Source organism: Gavia stellata, chromosome 10 (assembly GCF_030936135.1).
Source record: "Gavia stellata isolate bGavSte3 chromosome 10, bGavSte3.hap2, whole genome shotgun sequence".
Lineage (NCBI taxonomy): Eukaryota > Metazoa > Chordata > Aves > Gaviiformes > Gaviidae > Gavia > Gavia stellata.
The window spans coordinates 11,865,032-11,886,219 of NC_082603.1; the positions used below are offsets into that span (position 1 = coordinate 11,865,032).

The following is a 21,188-nucleotide window of genomic DNA, read 5'->3' on the forward strand; positions in this document are numbered from 1 at the left end:
GGAATTCACAGAATCTTAATAGTACATCCTGTCTTCCAGAGGAATAACATCATATGCACCATATGGACTCATGAAAATTTTTATGGAAGTGCCATGATTTTTTTTCTTCTATCAGATTCCGGCGCAATACAAAGCTACTTGAGTAGTTTTATTTTTCCTCTAATCAGCCTCTTGTCTTAGTGTCCTCAGGGACACTGCAATTTTTATAAGCATTAGCTATGATTATTTAACAGAAATAACTGTTTCATTAATCTGAAAAAATGGTTATATAAGAGGAAAAATAATCTACTTGTAGTTTCTTACTGTGAAATTTTTCAGCTTGTATAATACTTACTGCCATCTTAATTTTAATGTATGTCCTCAGGCAGTTTACAGTATTATAATTAGTGCTCTTTAGTTTGGCGAGGTTTATTTTTCTGTATTATTATTATTATTATTATTATTATTATGCATATATAATGACATTTCATATGATTAACAAAGACAGCAAATATTATCTTTAAAAGTTTAGATTAGGATTTTGGCCAGCAATGATGCAGGGAACACTTCCACAGCAGTGAACAGTTTGGACTGTGTGAGGACTGCAAGGCATGAGCCATAGGTGATTTTTTTTATAACACTGAACTTTTGCTGTTATTCTTTACTTTTGTCAATTTTCTTCCCATTAAATACTTTTCCTGTCGTTATACTGCAAATGAGCTATCTACAAAAGCGGCAGTATTTACATTTACACCCAATTTTTTCCAGTTAGTCTGATTTTAAATATCTAAATACATGAGGCAAAGTAACAATTATGATGCCTGTGGTCTCCAGAGGGAAACCTCCAATGCCGACAAAATGCCTTCAGCCACTCGTCCGTGTGGGTAATTTAAAGGTCAGCTCTCAAAGTTGTCTTTACATAGGGTGAAAGGGAAGAATTATCTGTAGCAGGAGCTGTGTTTGGCTGCAATGTGGGGAAAACCGTTACAACTTCTCACGCCAGATTATTATTAATGTCTAGAGTTTACTCACATATTACACGAGTACATTACATATATTACATAGATATGCAACCTTATATATTAATATATATTAATACATTCTTATATACAATGAACAGACATGCATATGTACACAATCCTTATCAAGATTTCTCAGTATAAACTATGCCTAGTTTATCTTCTCATGGGGTTTTTTATGATTCTATGCTTATGTGTGGAGAAATCTTATATGAGATAGATAGATAGATAGATAGATATATGAGCTTAAACTTTTTTCATGATAAAGATCAGCTATTAAATTATTTTTTAAATAAAGTTTTCCAAGCTTCAAAACATAATTATTGGGGGAGGGGGGGGGAAGAAGCAGACCTACACCATCTTTTTTTTTTCCGCCAACAGATCAAGGTCAGTTGTCTCAGCAAAAGAAATTTCATTTTTAAGCCTGTCTGTGCAGGATGGAAATCAATTATCTCTTATGATACAGCGACCGGCGCTCAGCCCTGACAGGAGCCTTGCTTTATATACAAATATATTTGGAGTTCTATTTCCAGACCAAGCTCTAGCTTTTTTAGCTAGATGTTCCACGCTCGGCTCCAAAAGGGCAGCACAGGCAGAAACAAAAGAGCCTCGTCAGAAAAGTAAATAATTATCAGTGTCGGAAAGGGGCGGTGGGTTGGCGGCGAAGGGGGGAGTGCCGGGACCGTCCGCGGCGACGCTTCGGCCTGGCCCCGCGGCGGCTCCCGCCGGCAGCGCTGCCGCCCGCGCCGCACCGCGGAGCACCGCGCCGGGCAGCGGCTCCGCTTCTGGGCGGGCCGGCGCGGAGAGGGGCCCCTGCTTTTCGATTCACCGCCTCGCCTCCGTTAGGGCGGGGAAGCCGCCACCCCCGCAGCGGGCAGGAGCACGTTTTCCCGTCGCGCCGTCAGCGGCAACAGGTCCAAGCAGTGCGGGACCAGAAAGCGCTTTCCCCTAACGCAAGTCAGGTAATTTATATTAAAAAAAAAAAAAAGCGCAGAGGTCCTGCTTGCAAAACTGGATCTTTAGGGGTCCTAATGGATAAAGACTGCCGTCTTAAAAAGGCTGCGGTTCGCTGCTGATGCTATTGATCCAGGGAACCCCTCCCGCGAGCTCTGGGCAGGGCTCGCCGCCTCCCGAAGGGCGCCCGGGGTGCCTCAGCTTTCGCACCCCCAGCCCTCCCGGGGCCTCAGCCCTTCCACGCCTTCCAGTTTGTTCAGCAGAATCTTCGTCGGAAAGCCGCCTTGCAGCAAGAAACGAGCAACCGCCCCTGCCCACACGCGAGCCGCCTTCGGGCGGACGGCCCCGCGGGAGGCAGCGGGCCCCGATGCGCAGGGGGGCACCGCGGCGCTCGCAGCCCCGACCCGGGCGGCCGGAGCAGACAGCGGCAGGACGGGGTGAAGTGTTACGACACCTCACTGATGAGTCACTTAGCAATAAAAGAAAGGCAATCGCAGTGACGCTTGCCATCCGCTTGGCCCGGCTCACTCCTCACGCCGGAGTCTCCTGTAGTTTTGCATCACGCTGCTGCCAGGTGTTTGTAAGGCAGCAGTGCATTCCAGCTTGCAGCAGTCAGCTTGACCGGGCTTGAAAAATAGCTTCTCGGTCAATAATTGACTGTTTGGAAACAGTTCTGTATTTCGGACCAGAGAGGATCGACATCTCCGTAAGGCAACAGTGAATGATTCGCAGCACAAAAAAGGCAATAGGCTTTGGAAAGCGATCCTCTGTCATGGGCGTTTTGCTACAGAAATATTTCAGCCTGAAGCACCCACTCTGTTTCGCTGACAGTGGATCAAAAAAAAAAAAAAAAAAAAAACAGGAAAAAAAGTGTAATTTTGGGTTTGGTTTTTTTCCCCCCAGTTCTCTAGAGGGAACAGTTTACTTTCTAAAGCCTGAGTTGGAGACACTAACAGCCTCCGCTCAAATGAATCCCTAGGAATTAAAAGCAGTATTTCCTCGGCAAAGTGATGAGAGGAGCCCGTTGGCTACGGGATTTGGAAGGTTTCGAGGTACTCTACCCTTCGTACTGTAGGGGTGATCTGTTTATGACAAGGAGCAGAGGGGAGAAGACATGAGATGAAAGGGAGAAGAAAGAGAAGAGAAGAGAGAGAGAAAAAGAAGAGAAGAGAAGAGAAGAGAAGAGAAGAGAAGAGAAAGAGAGAAGAGAAGAGAAGAGAAGAGAAGAGAAGAGAAGAGAAGAGAAGAGAAGAGAAGAGAAGAGAAGAGAAGAGAAGAGAAGAGAAGAGAGAGAAGAGAAGAGAAGAGAAGAGAAGAGAGAGAAGAGAGAGAAGAGAGAGAAGAGAAGAAGGGGGGTGAGGGAAAGAAAGGAAATAAAAGGAAAGGGGGGGAAAAGAGTAGAGCAGAGCCTGTATTGAAAACACTTTTCCTAGTGTAAACAGTCTCGTAAAGCTGGGCGTGAGAGGTGCATGAGGTGAAGCAGCAAACTTGCGTTATAAACTTTCCCAGCTGCAGAGAGGTCCTGTGCCTGCCGCACTGCCACAGCCTGCCTTCTCCGGGGCATCTCCCGGGGCTGTGCCGCTCGGTGCCCGGGGCCGCCCGGTCTGTGCCCAGGGCCGTGCCAGCCTGTGCCCGGGGCTGTGTCGTTGCGCGCCCGCGCCTGGCTGAAGCCGCCGGTGTCAGTGACTGATCGCTCAGAGCAGCTCTGGGCTGGCGGTGAACGGGAATGCTCAGGGGGAAAGGAAGGGGGGACAGGATGGCGGATTTCTCTCCTTCTGAATACTTCCCCCAAGTCTTTTTGATTGGCTTTGGATTTAGACTTCCCAGCAGAAAAGTTTAGGTCCTGCATTTATTTATTTATTTGTTTCATTTACTTCTGCGAAGTTCGTCTTGAACATTTCCCCCAAAAAGTTCTCTTTCGCTACAGTTTGCTTGCTGGGAAGACAAATCAAACCTTCTCTGGGACACTTTCCGACACAAAGCTAGAAGGGAGCGTGATCTTTGTTGCTCATCGAGCAGACCCTCCAAGTTGGAAATGTCTCTGCTGAGGAAAAAAGGCTTTGAAATTTGCCCAGGTTCTGTGGCCTCTTTGAAGCTGTAAGAAATTGGAGCTTGCCTTGAAATATCATCACACAGAACCCTCTACCTTGAAAACAAAGAGGTGGAAGAAGCTTCAGATTATTTGAAATTAAACCGTGTTTTTTTAATGTAAATGTACATACATTTAAATAGGGAAGTATAAAATATTCCAGGTCTTGCTCCTCTTACTAATCAAGGCTGCTGAGGCTCCCCGAGCCATCATCTTTTATAATTATAATTACACGCGTCAATCAAGACCTTCAGGCAAAGTCAGAACAAGGCAGGCAAACTCAGGAGAGAAATCACATTAAAAAAAAGTTTGGAGAACTTTGTAAGGAATGGAGAAGAGATTAGAAGAAAGGGTAATTAAGGTTGCTCAAGGCAATCGTGAGAGCTAGAACTCCATGTTAAATTAAATATAGCCACAAGGGACCAGGTATCATTTGTAATATGTACTGCCCTAAACTGTTACTTCGGAGAAAGGTGGATGTGTAATAACCGCTCCAAAAGTATTTTCATCCATAGCGGTAGCTCGCGGAGTGGTTTTGCGATGTACAGCTTGAACTCGCTCCAAACCTTTCCCCGGCGGAATGACGTTAAGCCCACGGGTAGGAGCGAAGAGTCCGGGACTGCTGCTAGGATCGTGCCCGAGGGAGAGTGTTGGCCGGGGAGAGTCGGCCCGGCCCGGGACAGCAGCCGGCGGGGACAGGCGGCCGTCCCGGCCGGGCTGCCCGCGGGGGCCGCAGCCCGCCTGGCCCCGGCTGCGCTCGGCCCGGTTTCGCCTGCCCTGTCCGGACGCGGGATTTCCTTCCCCGAATTTCGTCTAAAACGCGGGTGCCTTTCCCGGAGCAGCAATAACGAGAGCGGCGGCACGGAGCGCCCCGGTGGGGCGTCGCCAAGCGGCGTGACCCACCCGGCGCCGAGCGGGAGGGAAGGGACCGGCTCTTTGCCCGACGGAGCCCAGAGGGCTGCAGGAGCCAGCTCCGGCGGTGTCCTGCCGATGTGTATTAAACTTCCCTCGGTCTGCTGTGAACGCAGCAGGACTGCGCTCTGACAACGCTTCTCCCGCGGGGAAGGGCTGAGAGGAGGTGAAACTCCTCTGCGAGCCGCCGCCGGGGTCCTCTGGCCGCCCGTCGGGCCAGCAGCAGCTGAAGCGGCCCCGCTTGCAGGCGTGCAGGGCGGAGGGCCGCGGCCCCGCCGCGCTGCGGAGACCCCCGGCCCGCAGCCCCGACCCCCCTCCCGGCGGGCGCCCGGGGGAGCGGAGCGGAGCCGCCGCTGCGCTGTGGACGACGCCAGTGCTGAGCCGCCCGGGCTCAGCGCAGGGCGATGCTACACGGCCACGCCTGCGAGAGGGGTTGTTTGTAATTAATGTATCTGGGAACAACTTCCCAAGGGCCGGCACGGGGTCTGAGCCCGAGCTACTTCTGCTAGGACGGAGGGCATCCCCTCGGGATGGTTTTCGGCCATCCCGCCTTAGCCATCGAGCTGCCGCTCCCGCAGCTCGCCATGTTGCTGTGCTAAAACTTAGTCGCAGGCGAACTGCTAAACTGTGGAATTATAACTTGAAAAATAATGTGTTGATATAGATCAAGAGTTTGCCTTGCTCGCCCTCCCGCCCGAAGGGGAACGGAAAAAGGTGCGAATGGAAGGAGCCCGAGATGTCGAGCCTCTCTGCGCGTTGGGTCCACCCCAAAATGTCAAACCCTGCACAGAGAAGGAAAGAGCCATTTTCTGCTCCAGTGTGTGCTGGTGTTGGGTTGGCCCGCGATCTGCGCTGAATTAAGCAAAGGTCTCTTCTTCCAGTTACTGGATGCGAAAAGTTTAAACGGTCTAGGGAAGAGCACAGCCGAGTCCGCTCTCTGCACCTGGAGGGCTTGTCCCACCGCTGATCACCTTGCGATCATCACAAGTATTTAATAAGTTACAACACGGGTCAGTTTTCACAAACTCTCTCCCAGCCGATGGGAATGCTATTCACTGCGCTGGAGACAGTTCCGCGCCTCACTTTCAATCGGAAGCAATTTTCACCGCCAAATATTTTCAGCTCTTGATATACACAACCGAGACTGAAGTGTCAGAGGAGTACGGGCAGCCGAGCGCTTGGGCGGGGGGCTCGGATGCTTTCAAAGGTGCAAATATCGCTCATCCCACACCGCCAAACCTACGCGCCGCAGTGGGAGAGGCGCGGACCCCCCCGGACCCTCCCGGCGTGGGAGGGGCGGGAAGGGCATCAGGGGCGGGCAGACCCCCAGCCCCGGCCCGGCTCGCCGGGCGGCTCGGCACCCCGCCGCCCCCGGGCCCCCTTCTCGCCGCTAAGTCACCCGCTTGCTAGATACTAGTTCTTTGGGACAACTTGGAAACGAGTGCCGCTTGCTGCACCGTGAGCCGGGGAAGGGAGGCTCTTGCTCAAGCGATGGCTGTGTCAGGGCATTGGCTTTTGTGCAAACGATGCAACTGGCAACGACAGATTTCGCAAGAAGTTTAGGGGAGGGAGACCCAAAAAGCCAGAATAGGTACAGCGAGCTCAAGCGCCGCTCCCGCCCGCTTTTCTCAGGCGCCAGGGCTGCGCGGCGGCAACGTGGCCGCAAGGGTTGGGGTTCTCCAAGCGCAGGGTTCACCGCTGCCTACCCCCGCCCGCCCGGAGGGAAGGCGAGGGCCGGGGGTCCCGCAGCCGCAGCTGGCTGAGCGGGGGGATTGCCCCGCCAGCGCCCAAGGGAGCTGGAGCGGGGCTGCCCGCCGGCAAGAAGGCACACCGCGGGAGAGAGGGCAGGCGCAGCCCGGCTCGGCGGGGCTGGTGGCCCGTCGGGCTCCGCTAGGGCGGGGAGGGGTGGCTGCAGCCCAGGCCCCCGCCCCGCAGCCCGGTTTAATAACCGGGCAGGGGGTGAACGCGCTGGGCAAGTGTGTGTGCTCCTGTGCGTGTGTGTGCGGTGTGTGTGTGCGCGGGGGGTGTTGCTCATCCCGCCTCTGCCTCATTGGCTGCAAGGGCGGTGTCGGGGCCCCCCCTTCGCCGGAGCCCCCCGCGCCCTGCAGTCCCTGGGCTCCAGGAGCGCCTCCCCGCGGGCCCGGGGCTAGAGGTCCCGACTCCGCACCTCCGCACTTGTGGCGGGGGGAAGAGGGGGAGGAGAAGGAGGGAGGAAGGGAGGAGGGGGGCGGGGGTGGGAACCCTGTCCAGCAGCACCGGCGGTGGCAGAGCGCTCCTGTGCACTGTGCCGCTCCGCATGGATCGGGGCGCCGGGCTGCCGCCGCGCTAAGCCCCGGGCGGAGCTGCTGCGGGCTCCTGGGGTTTCCCCCTTCCTCCCCAGCACTCCCCGGTCTTCCTCCTCCTCCTCTCTTCTCCTCCCCCGCCGCCTGCAGCCCGACTACCGCTCCGCGGCTCCCCCAGCCGCAGGCACCCGGCGGCGCTTCCCAGCGGCCGGGGCCGCTCGGTGCTCCCGCTGCAGCAGGGCAAGGGCTGGCGTGGAGCAAAGGGAGGGAAGAGGAGGAGGAGGAGGAAGAGGCAACGGCCGCCGAGCGCCCCTTGCTCCAGCTAAATCTGTGCTGCCGTGCCCAGGTGCTGGTGTCGCGGACGGACACGGACCCCACAGCCCGGCCCGCAGCCGCCTTGTCATGCTGCCCAAAGTGGAGACGGAGGTCCTGGGACTTGCCCGGTCGAATGGGGAACAGGGGCAGATGCCGGAAAACATGCAAGGTAAGGGGGGAAAGACACGGCGCTCCCCCTCCGCGCGCGCTCGGGCCCCCCTCGGCAAACCGCCCCTTCGTCCTGCCAAAGAAGTTTACGGCTGCTGCCTGCGAGCTCCCCCGCCGCCGCCCGCTCCGCGCCCCGCCGAGCCCCTGCCTTCGCGGGCCAACTTGCAGCCTGGCTCGGGCGGGCACCGGGGCACCAGCGCCGAGGCGACGGTGAGCCGACGGCGAGGCCCCGGCCAGGAGGTGCAACCGCGGCCGGGGAACCGTCAATCTGGCCGGCGGGAGCCTTCCCTGGAGTGCAGGCGCCCCGCCGGTCACTGCCCGGGGCCACCGGCCCCGCTGCAGTTCCGGGGGGGGGGGGGGGGGGCGGTCTCGTTCCCGGTCCGCGCAAAACTGACTCTAAGTTTATGGCAGGGGGAGTTACGCGGGGAAGTCCTGCCGAGCACCCCGTGTGCCACACACCGTCCCGAAACGGCGCCCCGAGGGCTCTGCCCCGCCGGGGCGGCGCCCGCAGGCACAACGCAGGTGGCAGGGGCGGCGGTGCGAAACTTCGCCGCGGCGTCGGGGCTCTCTCCTGCGGATTTGCGCCCTTGCGGGGTACCCGCTAAGGCAGCGGGATGCCCGAGCTAGGATGGCGCTGGAAATGCCTCTGTGGGGCGGGACGGGGCCGTTCGCGGTGCCCTGCTCCTGGCCGGAGCGCTGCGCGGAGGGAGGCAGCGGAGACCCCGCCCGACGGCCGCCGCGGGGGGGGTCGGCTCCCTGCCTCGGAGCCGGCAGCCCGGTACGCGGACACTGCCCGCCCCGCCCTGCCCTGCGCGCCTCTCCCGGGGCAGAAACTCCCATCCCGGCTACTCTTTCGAAATTATCCCCTCTCCTCCCGGGTGCCTGCTGGGAAGCAGGGGCGGGGTGGGCCGGGGGCCTCGGAGGTGCTGGGGCGGCCCGCCCGCCCCTTTCCTCGCCGGCTGAGGAGGCTCCGTGCCAGGGCATGGCGCTCGGAAAACCCCTGCTTTCCCACTTGGTTTTTCCTGCGAGGAGGGGGAACTTCGTCCCAGCGCCGGGCCCTGGAGCCACAGCCGCGGGAGCAGAGGGGAGGGCCGGGCCCTCCTCCTCCTCCGCCCGCGGCCGCCCCGTGTCCGCCCCACGCCCTGGCAGGCGGCGATCCCCGGCCACCCCGAGGTGGCTCTGGAAACGTTTCCCCGGCGGTGTGCTGGCAGGTTAATGCCCCCCGCGCTCCTCGGCAGCTCCTCCGAGCGCCGGGGCGCAGCCCCCTTGCCCTGGCGGAGGGGCGCGCAGCTCCCGCGCTCCGAGTCCGGGGGCTTCGGGCGGACTCCGGCCGCCCCGGTGCCCCCGAACTGTGGCAGCCGCGAGGTTACCGGCGAAGAGGCGACATCCAAAGCGGTGCCGCTGCGATGCCCGGCGCCTCTCGCCTTGCTTAGGAGCCCTCCGCTGCCGCTGTGCTTGCCGAGCAGATCGGAGGTTTAGCAGCAGGGAAGGGGAAGGAAACCGGCCCCGCGGTGAGCGGCGGAGTTTCTTTTTGGGAATAACCGGAGCGGCTGACTGGGCTTTTTGTGGGGGGAGCTCTTCGTGAGTGACGGCGCTCTGTGCCTTCATTCAGCTTGCTTTACCCCCCCGCCCCCCCGTCCCCTCCTGACGGCCGGCTCCTCCCCGCCTTTTCCCGAGCGGCAAAAACTTCAGGCGGCCCCGGCGCGCAGTTTTCCCGCCAGCCCCCGGTACCAGGAGCCGCCGGCTGGGCAGACCCCGACCGCATCCCCCGAGGACGGCAGTCCCGGCCCGCTATCCCTCTGCCGACCCGCGGGGAGCCGCGCCGACGGGGGCTGAAGGCGTCTCCCCCGTCGCCGCGGGACCGCTGGCTGCGGAACGCGGGAGCTCTGGGCATGCAGCGCCCACCCCACGGGCTGGGGCAGGGCCAGAGAGCGAGCTGGCTCGGAGGGGCGGCCGTCACCCCGAGACAACGAGTTTGGGGGGCGCGGAGGACGTTGTTTTAAGCTGGTTTTGCAAGTAAGTAACTTGCATTTAACGCGGCGCAAAAGTGCTGGGTCTGTAAGATGCAAGTTTAGGCTCAGTAAACATTTGCAGGCTGATGTTGAAAGAACACTTTAAAGGAAACGAACTGAGTTACTTTAAATGCGCAAGTGACAATCTTTTCATTCTGCTTTTTTAAAGCTTGCCCCTGATAATTTTCGGATTTAAAAGAATTAATTTAGTTTGCGGTTCCATAAACTAAGGACTAGGTGAAGGGCACTCTGTAAATATAAATATTTAGAACATAAAACTGAGGAGCTGATGGTTTCTGTTCCACTTGCTAAGTATCATGCGGATTTGCTGTTGATGGGAAGTTGCATGTCTCAATGCAAGCTGTATTTTTAAAAATAAAACTTTTTTCCCCCCAATTTGCAGTGGTGTGTGTGTTTAAGTGGGCTTTCTCTCTAGATGAGAACAGTTGCAGAAAATTTGAGTTGTTAATGTAAATTCTAATTGAATGTGCTATTCCCTCCTTTCCCCAGTGTCCCAGTTTAAAATGGTGAATTACTCTTATGATGAAGACCTTGAGGAACTGTGTCCAGTCTGTGGAGATAAAGTGTCTGGGTACCATTATGGACTTCTCACCTGTGAAAGCTGCAAGGTTCTGTACTAATTACTTCATACAAACACAAGTACAGCAAAAAAAAGTTTCATATATAAGCAGAAAAAATGATAATTAAAACAGATGTGTAATAATTTGGCTTATTTCTGATATGTTTCTTGTTACATTCACATAAAAAAAATAACCACCAAAAAGCTTTAGGATTTAGAAGTCTCTTGGAGAGATCTCATCTGCACAAATGGAAACAACTTGGACTGTTTTGCATTGTAGTTTTATAATTGCTTTTAAGTATTTTGTTGTTGTGATGTAGTTCTAGAACAACTTTCATTCCTAACTGTCCTAAATATTGATTTTAGTTGATTTATATACATTCAGAGTATTTCTGTTCCTGGAGAATGAAGCAGAAAAAGTATCCTCAATACAGATCAGATTTGCAAGATCTAATGCAGCTTCAAGATGTTTCATCCTTCAATATTACAATGTAAATTTCTGTGACTATAATGACCATGCACTTTTTTATACAAATTATAACTGTCAGAGCTCACTTGACACACACAAGTCAAGCAAATAATGTATGATTTGCTTTAGATCATTCATTAATTTTGAGAATAAAATATTTGCAAGTGCAACTTATCATATTGGAAGATAAATGTATCTGCATGGCTCTATTATACTAAAGAGCTTAAATAGTTATGAATTTATGACATGTCAAATTTATAATGTAAATTTTTTTAAAGTTCTTTAAGGTTATGTAAGTAATGCACTGTAAAGGAAACTCATTTGCCAAAACAATGCAATTTAAAATATTTAGTTGCATGGAAAAATTAACTTAGCACATTATATTTTCATTAAAAAATAATCAATGAGAAATGAACAACAAGCACTTATTATGCCTCTAGCATGCACCACAGGGATGTACAGCAGCCAGAGGTATTCTGCATTTGTTATCTCTGCAACAGTGTCTCTACTTATTTAATGTAAAACTACTTTAAAAGGAAGACTTTAATCATTTTGCAATGATTAAAGAATACAGAAAGAACTAGTCAGCCTCACTATTTCTGCTACCCCTGTTAGGGGCACAGGAGACTGTAGCCAGTCTTACCAAGCTTTGACATAAGTCTATAAAACATAGCACTAACACAAGAAAACCTCCTCTGGAGTCTGGCGGTTTTCTCCTGGGTACATATCACTGTAATTTAAAATAAACTATGTAACTTCGTAAGTGCTTGAGTGGTGTCTGAAAAATATGTCACAATGATTTCCATAAAATAAAATGCTGAAACACGCTATTCAAGCAAAACAGGCTAACTTCTGTATCTATCATACAGGGATTCTTTAAGCGAACAGTCCAGAATAACAAAAGGTACACATGTATAGAAAATCAGAATTGCCAGATTGACAAAACACAGAGAAAACGATGCCCTTACTGTCGATTTCAAAAATGTCTAAGTGTTGGAATGAAATTGGAAGGTAAGAGCTATAGTCTTGCTGATATTGTCAACTATACTATAGATTAATTTCTGAAAATAATAGGATTACATATGTTATTATATGAAACATACTATTTTATTTTAAAAAATGCTACATATTTATCATGTTTTTGAAATTATTGTAAAAAGTGACTGTGTGCTCAATGAAATCATTGCTTTATAAAAAAATCTAATGAGTAAATGGTAAATCACTAACAACTAGTCAAAGCCATCCTTTTTTCATATATGTCTATAATCTGATATTTCAGTATTTTAGAGTTTGTGAATGAATGGATCTAGATAGAATAGTTTTGCAGCTTTTTAAAAGGACTTAATTTAGATTAAACATGAAATATGTAAGAAGTGTCCAGATTAGAAAAAAATAATTAGTCATTGCTATGGAGAGTGATCTGATTTTATTTAGTTTTTATTTATGTTTTATCTAGGGTTTTTAATATATATATATTCTTCTGACAATAAGGCAGAAAACAGGGAAACAGATAAAATAAGGGGTTTTGTCACACTGACTTGCCTTTGGGATTAAGGAACCAAGTAATCTAAAGTTGTGTCCTGTACTTTTGTGATGCTATACCTGAGATGCTATTAGAAACGAAACGGTATAAGGCATTTTGAAGTATACTTTTGGACTTCATTTCACTCTCTAATGTACAGAGAACGATGAAAAGTGTACAATACCCTTCGAGATAATTGAATGCAAAATTATCATCGACTCAAATTTGAGAATCATACACAGTTCATTCTAACTTTGATACATAAAATACTAAAATTCAGATTTCACAGCAAATGAAATTTCTGCTTGACCAAGGACAAGGTCCTAAATTCCTTATTCTTACAATTGTACTGTAACAGCATTCACCCTAGACGCTTAACCAGGAAAAATCAGGCCAAGGAGGGAAACCATAACCCATTAAGGGAACCATAAAGGATAAGACCCAATCACCTGAGTATGGCAAAGGAAATCTGTTGATATAACTGAAGATAAACAGAAAAATCAGCTTCTTGCAGTTTGATAGATTCAATACTATTCTATTTGCCCACAAGACTGAGCTAGCACTGACACACTGGACTAAATATTCTGAATCACTGCATATTCTTCCAAATTCAAATAGTACAATAACACGACATTTGGAATCCTTTTCTCATTGTCGGTGTTAAGAATAAGGGTAAAATACATTTATCTACTCCTACTTTTAACTCCTTTCAGTTGCTGACAATGATACAGGACCAAATTTTGTCTTCTGTGATTACATGCAGTTCACCTTAATTTCTATAGGAGTTATACAAAAGCATTTGCTAATCCAGTTTGGCTCACAGTTTTTAACTGTCGAATACCTGAAAGGGTACTATGTATACAGATTTAAAGTTAATTACGTTTACCAGCATGGTGATTTAAATATTTTAATTTCCTGCATTTTGCTCAAAATCAACATTCAAGAGCAACGTTAGCAGCAGCATTTTTACTACAAATTTAAGCAGTGCCTGTAGTTTTAAAGATACTCTAGAAAATGTACTTTACCTTCCTTATCTGCACATCCATACAATTTCTTTTCCTTTGTTTAGAAAATTGGAAGAACACGTGCTTCCATAATTGTAAATACTTGTGACATTTATATGTGTATTTCCCTGATAGTGATATGTATAGCCTTAAAGTCTAGTTCATAAATTACCATGGACCAAAAAAATCATTAAACGTTAAAGTCCTTATGATAATGTACAGTATTATGCGTATCTAGCATTCATAATAAATTTTTAATGTTCTACTAATCCCCAAGATAAAAAGCTCAAGAACTTAACCTCCAGCAATCTCAGCAGTCTCAACATGTCACCAGGCTGTCAAAGGTTCCTCTTTCAATCTAACTGCCGTTGGGCAAGGTGGGCTTGGTGAGGGCTCCTCGCTAGTCCATTACATATATACCATGGTGACAGACACTGCTGTGACAGAGACCACTAGTATGACTCCCAAGGCAGCTGTTGAGGTGTATTTGTTTTAATTATTTCTAATTCCAGAGATATTACAAGCCAGAACAGTGTCAATAGTTTCTGTTTCACTTCTACCTTCTGTGTGGAAAGCAGCAAGCTGACAGCTTTCTCTCTGCACATTCCAACTGCAGCTAAACATTTCTGTAGAGCTGTTCAGCTAACTAGACATCTAAAAGTTTTACACCAACCTGAACAGAATCACCAAAAGGAAATATTTCCTTTTTGCCAAGAAAAACGCATTCCCTTTTGTGACTACTGAACATTTCGCAATTTACGTTTCAGATGTTTTGCTGCGGTGGAAGGCAGTAATGGAATGATTATAATGAGACAATGTGGTCCGCTGGATACGTCTCAGACAAATTCTGGACATCAGCCCTTGTTTCTTAATGACATAATAGCTTGACATAAAACCAAATATACTTTGAGATCGCCACATGATCCCATAGCAGGTGTGAAATTCCTGTAGCCAACCATTGTGTTTGTCCCTGTGTCCTAATCAGTGTAAAGAGAAGTCCTTCTATGTTAGTAATATGTGCATGTGATATTTAAATTACAAGAAAAAAGTGACATTTGTTAAGTCAAAATAAATCTTTTTCTTTAGGAGTAAAAGTGCTACTTTGAATTTGAAAAAAAAGTAAAGGAGTTACATTTTTACATTTCTGCTCTGTCATAACGTATGTTTCAGTAAAGAATGTTGATTCCAAGTTTTAATTATGATTTACTTCCTCCTCTCCCCTGATAGCTGTGCGAGCTGACCGAATGCGTGGCGGTCGAAACAAGTTTGGACCAATGTACAAGAGAGACAGGGCATTGAAGCAGCAGAAGAAAGCTCTTATCCGAGCAAATGGACTTAAACTGGAAGCCATGACTCAGGTGATCCAAGCAATGCCGACTGACCTGACAATATCCTCTGCAATCCAGAACATCCATTCTGCCTCCAAAGGCCTACCTCTGAACCACACTGCCTTGCCTCCTACAGACTATGACAGAAGTCCCTTTGTAACCTCTCCAATTAGTATGACAATGCCGCCCCATGGCAGTTTGCAAGGTTACCAAACCTATGGCCATTTTCCAAGCCGTGCTATCAAGTCCGAGTACCCTGACCCTTACACTAGTTCACCAGAGTCAATAATGGGCTACTCATACATGGATAGTTATCAAACAAGCTCACCAGCAAGTATTCCACATCTGATACTGGAACTCCTGAAATGTGAGCCAGATGAGCCGCAAGTGCAAGCTAAGATCATGGCATATCTGCAGCAAGAGCAAGCCAACAGAAGCAAACATGAGAAGCTCAACACATTCGGGCTTATGTGTAAAATGGCTGACCAAACCCTCTTCTCCATTGTTGAGTGGGCTAGGAGTAGCATCTTTTTTAGAGAACTTAAGGTAGGTAACAATCTTACATTATATTATCATCTGATCAAGAAAAAAAAATACCATTTGTTACAATGTTGTACTTGAAGCAAGAAAGTATGGTTTATCTTTTTTTTTCCCCAAGCATCTCATTCTTAATTTCTTTGGCTTGAAGTAGGTAGACTATTACGAGGAGAAACTTGTAGTTGTCTTCCACCTGAGCCTGTAATTAGCTGTAGGAAAGTGATTCAAGTTTCAGTTCAGCTCTTCTGTACTTGACTGTTTATCACAACTGTTATTAACCTCCACAGGGCCTCATACGAATTTCACTCGTTCCCTATCAGCATTGCTCACTGTCTGGCTTGTATTCAGAGTTACACCATTCTACATTCATTTATGTAATTATTTTATTACCTCATTTAACACAAGGGGGAATGCTATTTCTGTCCATCTCTGTACATTCCTTATATAAGTCCATGTCTGGAATATTCACTTATTCACTTTCTCACTGGGATATTATTTTGTGCATTCTCATGTGTGTAGTTAACCATGAAGGCTGAATCCTAAGCAGGGTATACACAGAACAGAAAGTGAGGAGGAAGATACCTGAAGGACTTCTTTTGGTTCTCATTACCCACTGACACATGGGGGGATTCCTTTAATCTAGGCTGGCTACAATGACCTTTAGGTTCTTAATTTTGCTGAAGCACCCAATAAATCCTCACGCACAGCGCTCTAGTGGCCGGAAATTCACCCATTTACATTTCTCAGACTTTTTGTTAAGGCAGTTTTGTGATCTGTTGTGGTCAGGTCTGAAATTGTAAGCCAGAAATTTAGGATCAGACAATAGAGATAAACTATGGCTTTTAACCTCTCTCAATACAGAAATTAGCTCTGGAATGAATAAAAGATCTTCTGTCTCAAAAAAACCCTCAAGATGATGAACTCACATCACATCTGAATTTCCCTATTATATTGCTAGTTACTGAATCTGTCTGCTACAGAGACATTTTTGCCACAACTATTTGCTGCTGAAATGTGTAAAGTTTTGTGACCACCTATAATTTCTTGCTGACTACTGTCAAGCTAAGGGAAAATAATACAATATCCAAATACAACAATTACTGTAGAAGTTCACTGAGAATTGAATCTACATGAATCAAGAGCGCAGAAGGGAGATCCCATTAAAAAGCTGCAGTCAGGATGCTTGCCACAACAGTATTTCTGTCATAACCATAATGATGTGGGCACATGAAATAAAGCCTGATTACAAGAAAAGCAAGCTGTATATGTTGCACATACAATTCCAGCTTCTCTCCAATTTTTCATGAGAATCATTGCAGGAACCATTAAAAACTCAGTCTAGATAAGAAGAAAGAAGGGAGGAGGTTTACTCAGAGGGGAAAAAGAAAATGGACTAAAGAGGAAAAGATTGTCACATCTTTGCTTGCTAAGCTGTTTACAATTTTATAGTAAGCTATAAGCCATGCTACCCTTTTTAAAGAATTTAAAAATGAAAATTGCAAACATGTTACATTTCCAATAGACTATGTTCTAAATGTCAGGGACTACATACCTTAGTATTTGTACACTTTACATCTTAGAAACTTAGAGTTCAGACAGTTTCATACCTTCTGGCATATCCAGATCTTTTTTCTTTTTTTTTAGTTGGACAAGATCAACTAAACTGCACAGCATTCCAGAACAATAACAACACACTTGGAAAGCCATCCACATCCAATATTTAGGGACCAGATTACACACAATGCTAAGAACTTGAAGTTTCTCAACTTCAAAAAAGTGAGGTGCTCAGAACATGTTTAGATCAGACTATCTACATTGTTAACAGCACCAGGCAATGCCATCTCTCTTTGCAGCTGAGAGGAGATGATCAGAATTAAACAAAGGATTTTCAAACCTTTCCTGGCCACAGCTCTCTTCTGTCCACCCATGGTTTCAGCTCCTTCTGATCAAGGTAGCTAAAGCAACTATTTCAGATTGCTCCACAGAACATGAATACCTGTGAGAGAGGGGAAACAAAAAAAACACCTAAGGGTATGACAGAGATTTTAAATGCAGAAGGAAGGGAAAAGGCAACTGTGATAAAAATGCAGCTAGATTTTCAGAACAGCTAACTTTGTTCCCTACATATACACAGCTAAGAAGTATGTATTTGCTTGAGAAGATACTTTTCTATTATTCCTACTTGTCTAAACAACTGAATCTTGAGACGTCTTTCAGATTAGACAAGTGCATTAGCAGATCTCTGGGACTAAAATTTTAAATTACTCAAATAATTAAACAGTAAAAAAGTACAAATGCAGTTTGTATGAAATTCATTTTGATTTTGTCACGATAAGTGATGCCTTGCAAAACTGGCTGTGAGTTGCTAAACAGCATGTTTGCAATTCTTTACTATATCTTTTCACTTCATTCTAAATTTAGTCTTACACATTTGTCTCTTCAATTCATATAAAAGCGCAAACATTTTCCTTTCTGCTACACCTAGAGATTTGTCGTTAGCAGAGTTCAGGAGGGACTAAAAAGGAGGACATGATAAAAAATGCTGTCCCAGTCCATCAGTGGTTTAGGCCACATTTACCCTAGAGATAATAAAAAACACCACTAAACTACAGTTTTTAAGTTTCCTCTTTTTCTTTCTATTTAGCTGAAAATTTGATTTCTTAAAGAGATCTCAAGTGATAACAAACATGTTTTAAAATTTTATTTTATGAAGCTTTTATCAGCTTACGCTTATCACAATCTTCTCACTCGTTGCTCTACAAATTGTCAACATGTCTTTTGGAATGTGTTATACATGTAAGCATGTAAAAGGTAAAAATATTGACTGGGCGAAACTACCTACGGCATGCACTGCATTTTACAGGATTTGACCTGTGTATGAATTTAAGTATGTAATTTAAGGCTAATGCTCATACTTGCTAAGGAGCAGATCCTCTCATCTTCATGTTGGATATCAGAAATTAATGGAAATATTAATGAAGCAAACTAGTCAGAATTAATAATAATGTCAGAGTAAGATCCAAAGCAGCCAGTTGCAATCCAGTAACTTTGAATTTAACACCCGCTAAAATTCGCAATATACTTATCTGTCTCATGAAGTCAGAATACTTTGTAATTAGTCATTACATCACAAATTCTGGGTTTTGACATCACATATTAGTTCCTTATTCATAATGAGAAATGTTTCTGTATAGTTCTTTGAAGACAGATGAAATAAGAATACAGAGATAACCTCCCAGTAGACTCATGATGATACTAATAGTAATAGTAAAGAAGGCCTTTGTTTGCTATTCTGGAGTTGTTGAAAGCTCAGTAAATATAAAAGTAAGATATATCCATCTTATCCTCAGCTAAGAAAACTCGGGAATGCCTTGGGGATGCTAGATTTGTGGCCAGCTGTCTTAGTCAGGTGAAAGGTCTTTGTACAAAGCTAAAAAGAAAATATTGCAAGAGTTTCTAGAGTCCAAAGGTTAGCTGGCCCCGAGAAAGGATGCAGACAGTTCCACTGGACTGCTCTTTCCTCATCAGCCTGCATCAGGGAAAATTCAACAACTACTTCCAAAGCTAAGTACTCCTGAACCCATAAAAGAAAGCAGTCTCTGCTTGGGGCAGGAAGAAAAGAAGACCTGCACTGTAGAACTGTCCTCAGGATACTTTCTCCTGGCTGAGGATCAGAAAATTAACTAAATGTTGATAGTCACAAAACAGGCACTAAAGGACTTGTGACTCAAAATATTACCTTGACTTATTTGGCTATTTTAGTGAGGATGTCATAGGTCAAAGTACTATGTGAGCACAAATCCATTTAGTGAATGATTGCAGGAAGAGTCAGTGTACTTCATGTTAAAGAAGCTCATCCTAGAACTATTCACTGAGTTTGCAAATTTAGGCCAGTCATTGATGTCAGACTGTATCAGTTCTGGGACAGATTTCTTGCTATAAGTATAAATTTGTCCATACTTACACTAGCTGCAAATGTGGCGTTCAAAGAAACAATGGTTTAAGCACGTATCTCGAAATGACCCTATCTATAGAACTTGTACTGTACATGGTAACACAGATGTTTTGGCAGCTAGTAAGCTAAGAGAGGCCTAGTTTTGTATTACATATTTCCCGTAAGTACAACTATATTATCAGAGTTTCAAATTATGTCTTAAAGCAGCGCAAACGTAGTGTGAATAGGATTAACAGAACTCCTGGAGTCTCTTAATTTTTTCTGTAAAATGTATTTAGATAGATATAGCAATATAATACGCAATATATCAGCTTTAATTTCAAATTGCAGTCTCTATGTTACTAAGTATCAAGTAATGCATAAAAAATAAGGAATTACAGTACAGAAATCCAATTATTAAACTGAATTAACACAGAATAGGAAAAAAATAGGGTTGTGGGTTTTTGAGAAAAAATATCAGCAGTGGAATACCTTAGAAGTTCTTCAGGGTGATGAAAGGTTGATATATTATTTAGACTTAAGTAATCAAAGGCAATTTGATAACTTGAAGTGCTTTTGGACTTTGTAGCATGCGTTTATCAGGACAGGAAACGTAACTAACATAGCTGATGAAAGAGAAGTTCTGCAGTGTTCTTTTGATCAGGGAAGCTGCCAGAAACTGAGGTCCAGGACTTCCCTTAATGTCAGTAATCATCAGATTAGTTAAAATGTTGTCATGTGTGACTGTTGATTTTTAGTCTGGCTTAAGCGTATCTGGATCTGAAAAAAAATATTTCTCAAATACTTAAAAAATTTGGAGGTAAGGGAAAAGTATTTCTCTTACACAGCCAAGTAAGTCTTTGCTTTAGAATCATTAGTTTAATTCACAAACTGTAGAATCATTGCTATAGAAGGAAGCCTCAGCAGAGAAACCAGGGCTTAATGAAGCATGGGATTATACCTGCCACCTAGCTGAACCTTGTAGGGGAACGCTGTTAGAAGTTAACTTCATGATTTTCTTCTGCCTCTCCTCTGAACAAAGGATGAGAGTAAATGCTGTATTTCAGCATGCGGGCATGTAATTTTGCAGCCTTTCTAAACAGTTTGTTCAGTGCTAAGCCTCTGGTACTTTTTCTAGAGGTAAGGAGAAAGATGACATTCTCCTTTGTCCATTCATGTCAGAGCTGGATACTTTAGTTTCACTCTGCCATATAACGTTACCACCTCTGACAGCAGGAGACCGAGTTCAGTCACTCTGGATTTAGTCATTTTTCCATCCAAAACTGATGTTAAGCATCATGCTGAGACTAAGAGCTATGCTCCATGTAGGTGTTTTTTGAAGGGCTGCCACTTCTACACTTGAGTGGATCTGCAGTCCCAAGTTCACTGTAACAAGCTTACCCAGGTTCCCATGAATAGCCATGATGCAATAACAATGTTTTGTTACTGTTAGAGAAAATCTGAGCAAGTAACAATTCCAAAAGCTGTCCAGCCCATCCTAATGCTAGTGACAAGCAGAGATATAGTAGGCTGCAGTTTGGACATGGAGAATTACATAGCTACAGCCACTCCTGTCACATGGCCTGAAGCAGGCACTGCAGCCTTGATGGGACGGAAGAGCCACCCTTGCATGTTCATCTGTGAGTTGGAGGCTTTTTTTTTTTTTTTTTTTTTTTTTTTTTTTACACAAAACAGAAGTTTAATATTACAGTTTAATTTTTTTCTTCAAAGTGTGAGTTTCCAATTTAAGTTTGACAATTGTCAGCAGTGCCAGTAGAAAGATTACTTGGGTGCATTACCAAACATATATCACATTGCTGTAGGGCAACGTGAAAAAGTAGTGCTCTTTAGATTTTGCATGCTGCGGCTAGTCCAAAGTGATATGAAAGTGAATTCTAATAATGACTGCTCTGCTGGCTGAGAAACTGAACAGTGAATGCTCAGCCATGTTAACATAATCTATTGTATTTCCAGACCACAGTTTTTAACTGTTATTTTCTGCTGTGAGAATTTGATCTTTTTGACAAATAATGGAGAGAGCTTTGCACATTAAAAATTAAACAATTCTAGTCTCTTGGAAAATC

The 21,188-nt window shown here is 46.2% G+C and overlaps 1 protein-coding gene across 1 annotated transcript in view; it reads left to right on the plus strand.

Annotated features, from left to right (window-relative positions):
• Positions 1–10,240: 10,240 nt before the first annotated feature.
• The window catches only part of NR5A2 (nuclear receptor subfamily 5 group A member 2), an 81,789-nt gene continuing 70,841 nt past the window's right edge, over positions 10,241–21,188 (plus strand). Inside the window, exons 1-3 of the mRNA XM_059821935.1 lie at positions 10,241–10,359; positions 11,649–11,790; positions 14,533–15,179. Of these exons, the coding sequence (XP_059677918.1) occupies positions 10,255–10,359; positions 11,649–11,790; positions 14,533–15,179 (894 nt within the window). The 5' untranslated portion in view covers positions 10,241–10,254. The remainder of the gene's footprint in view (positions 10,360–11,648; positions 11,791–14,532; positions 15,180–21,188) is intronic.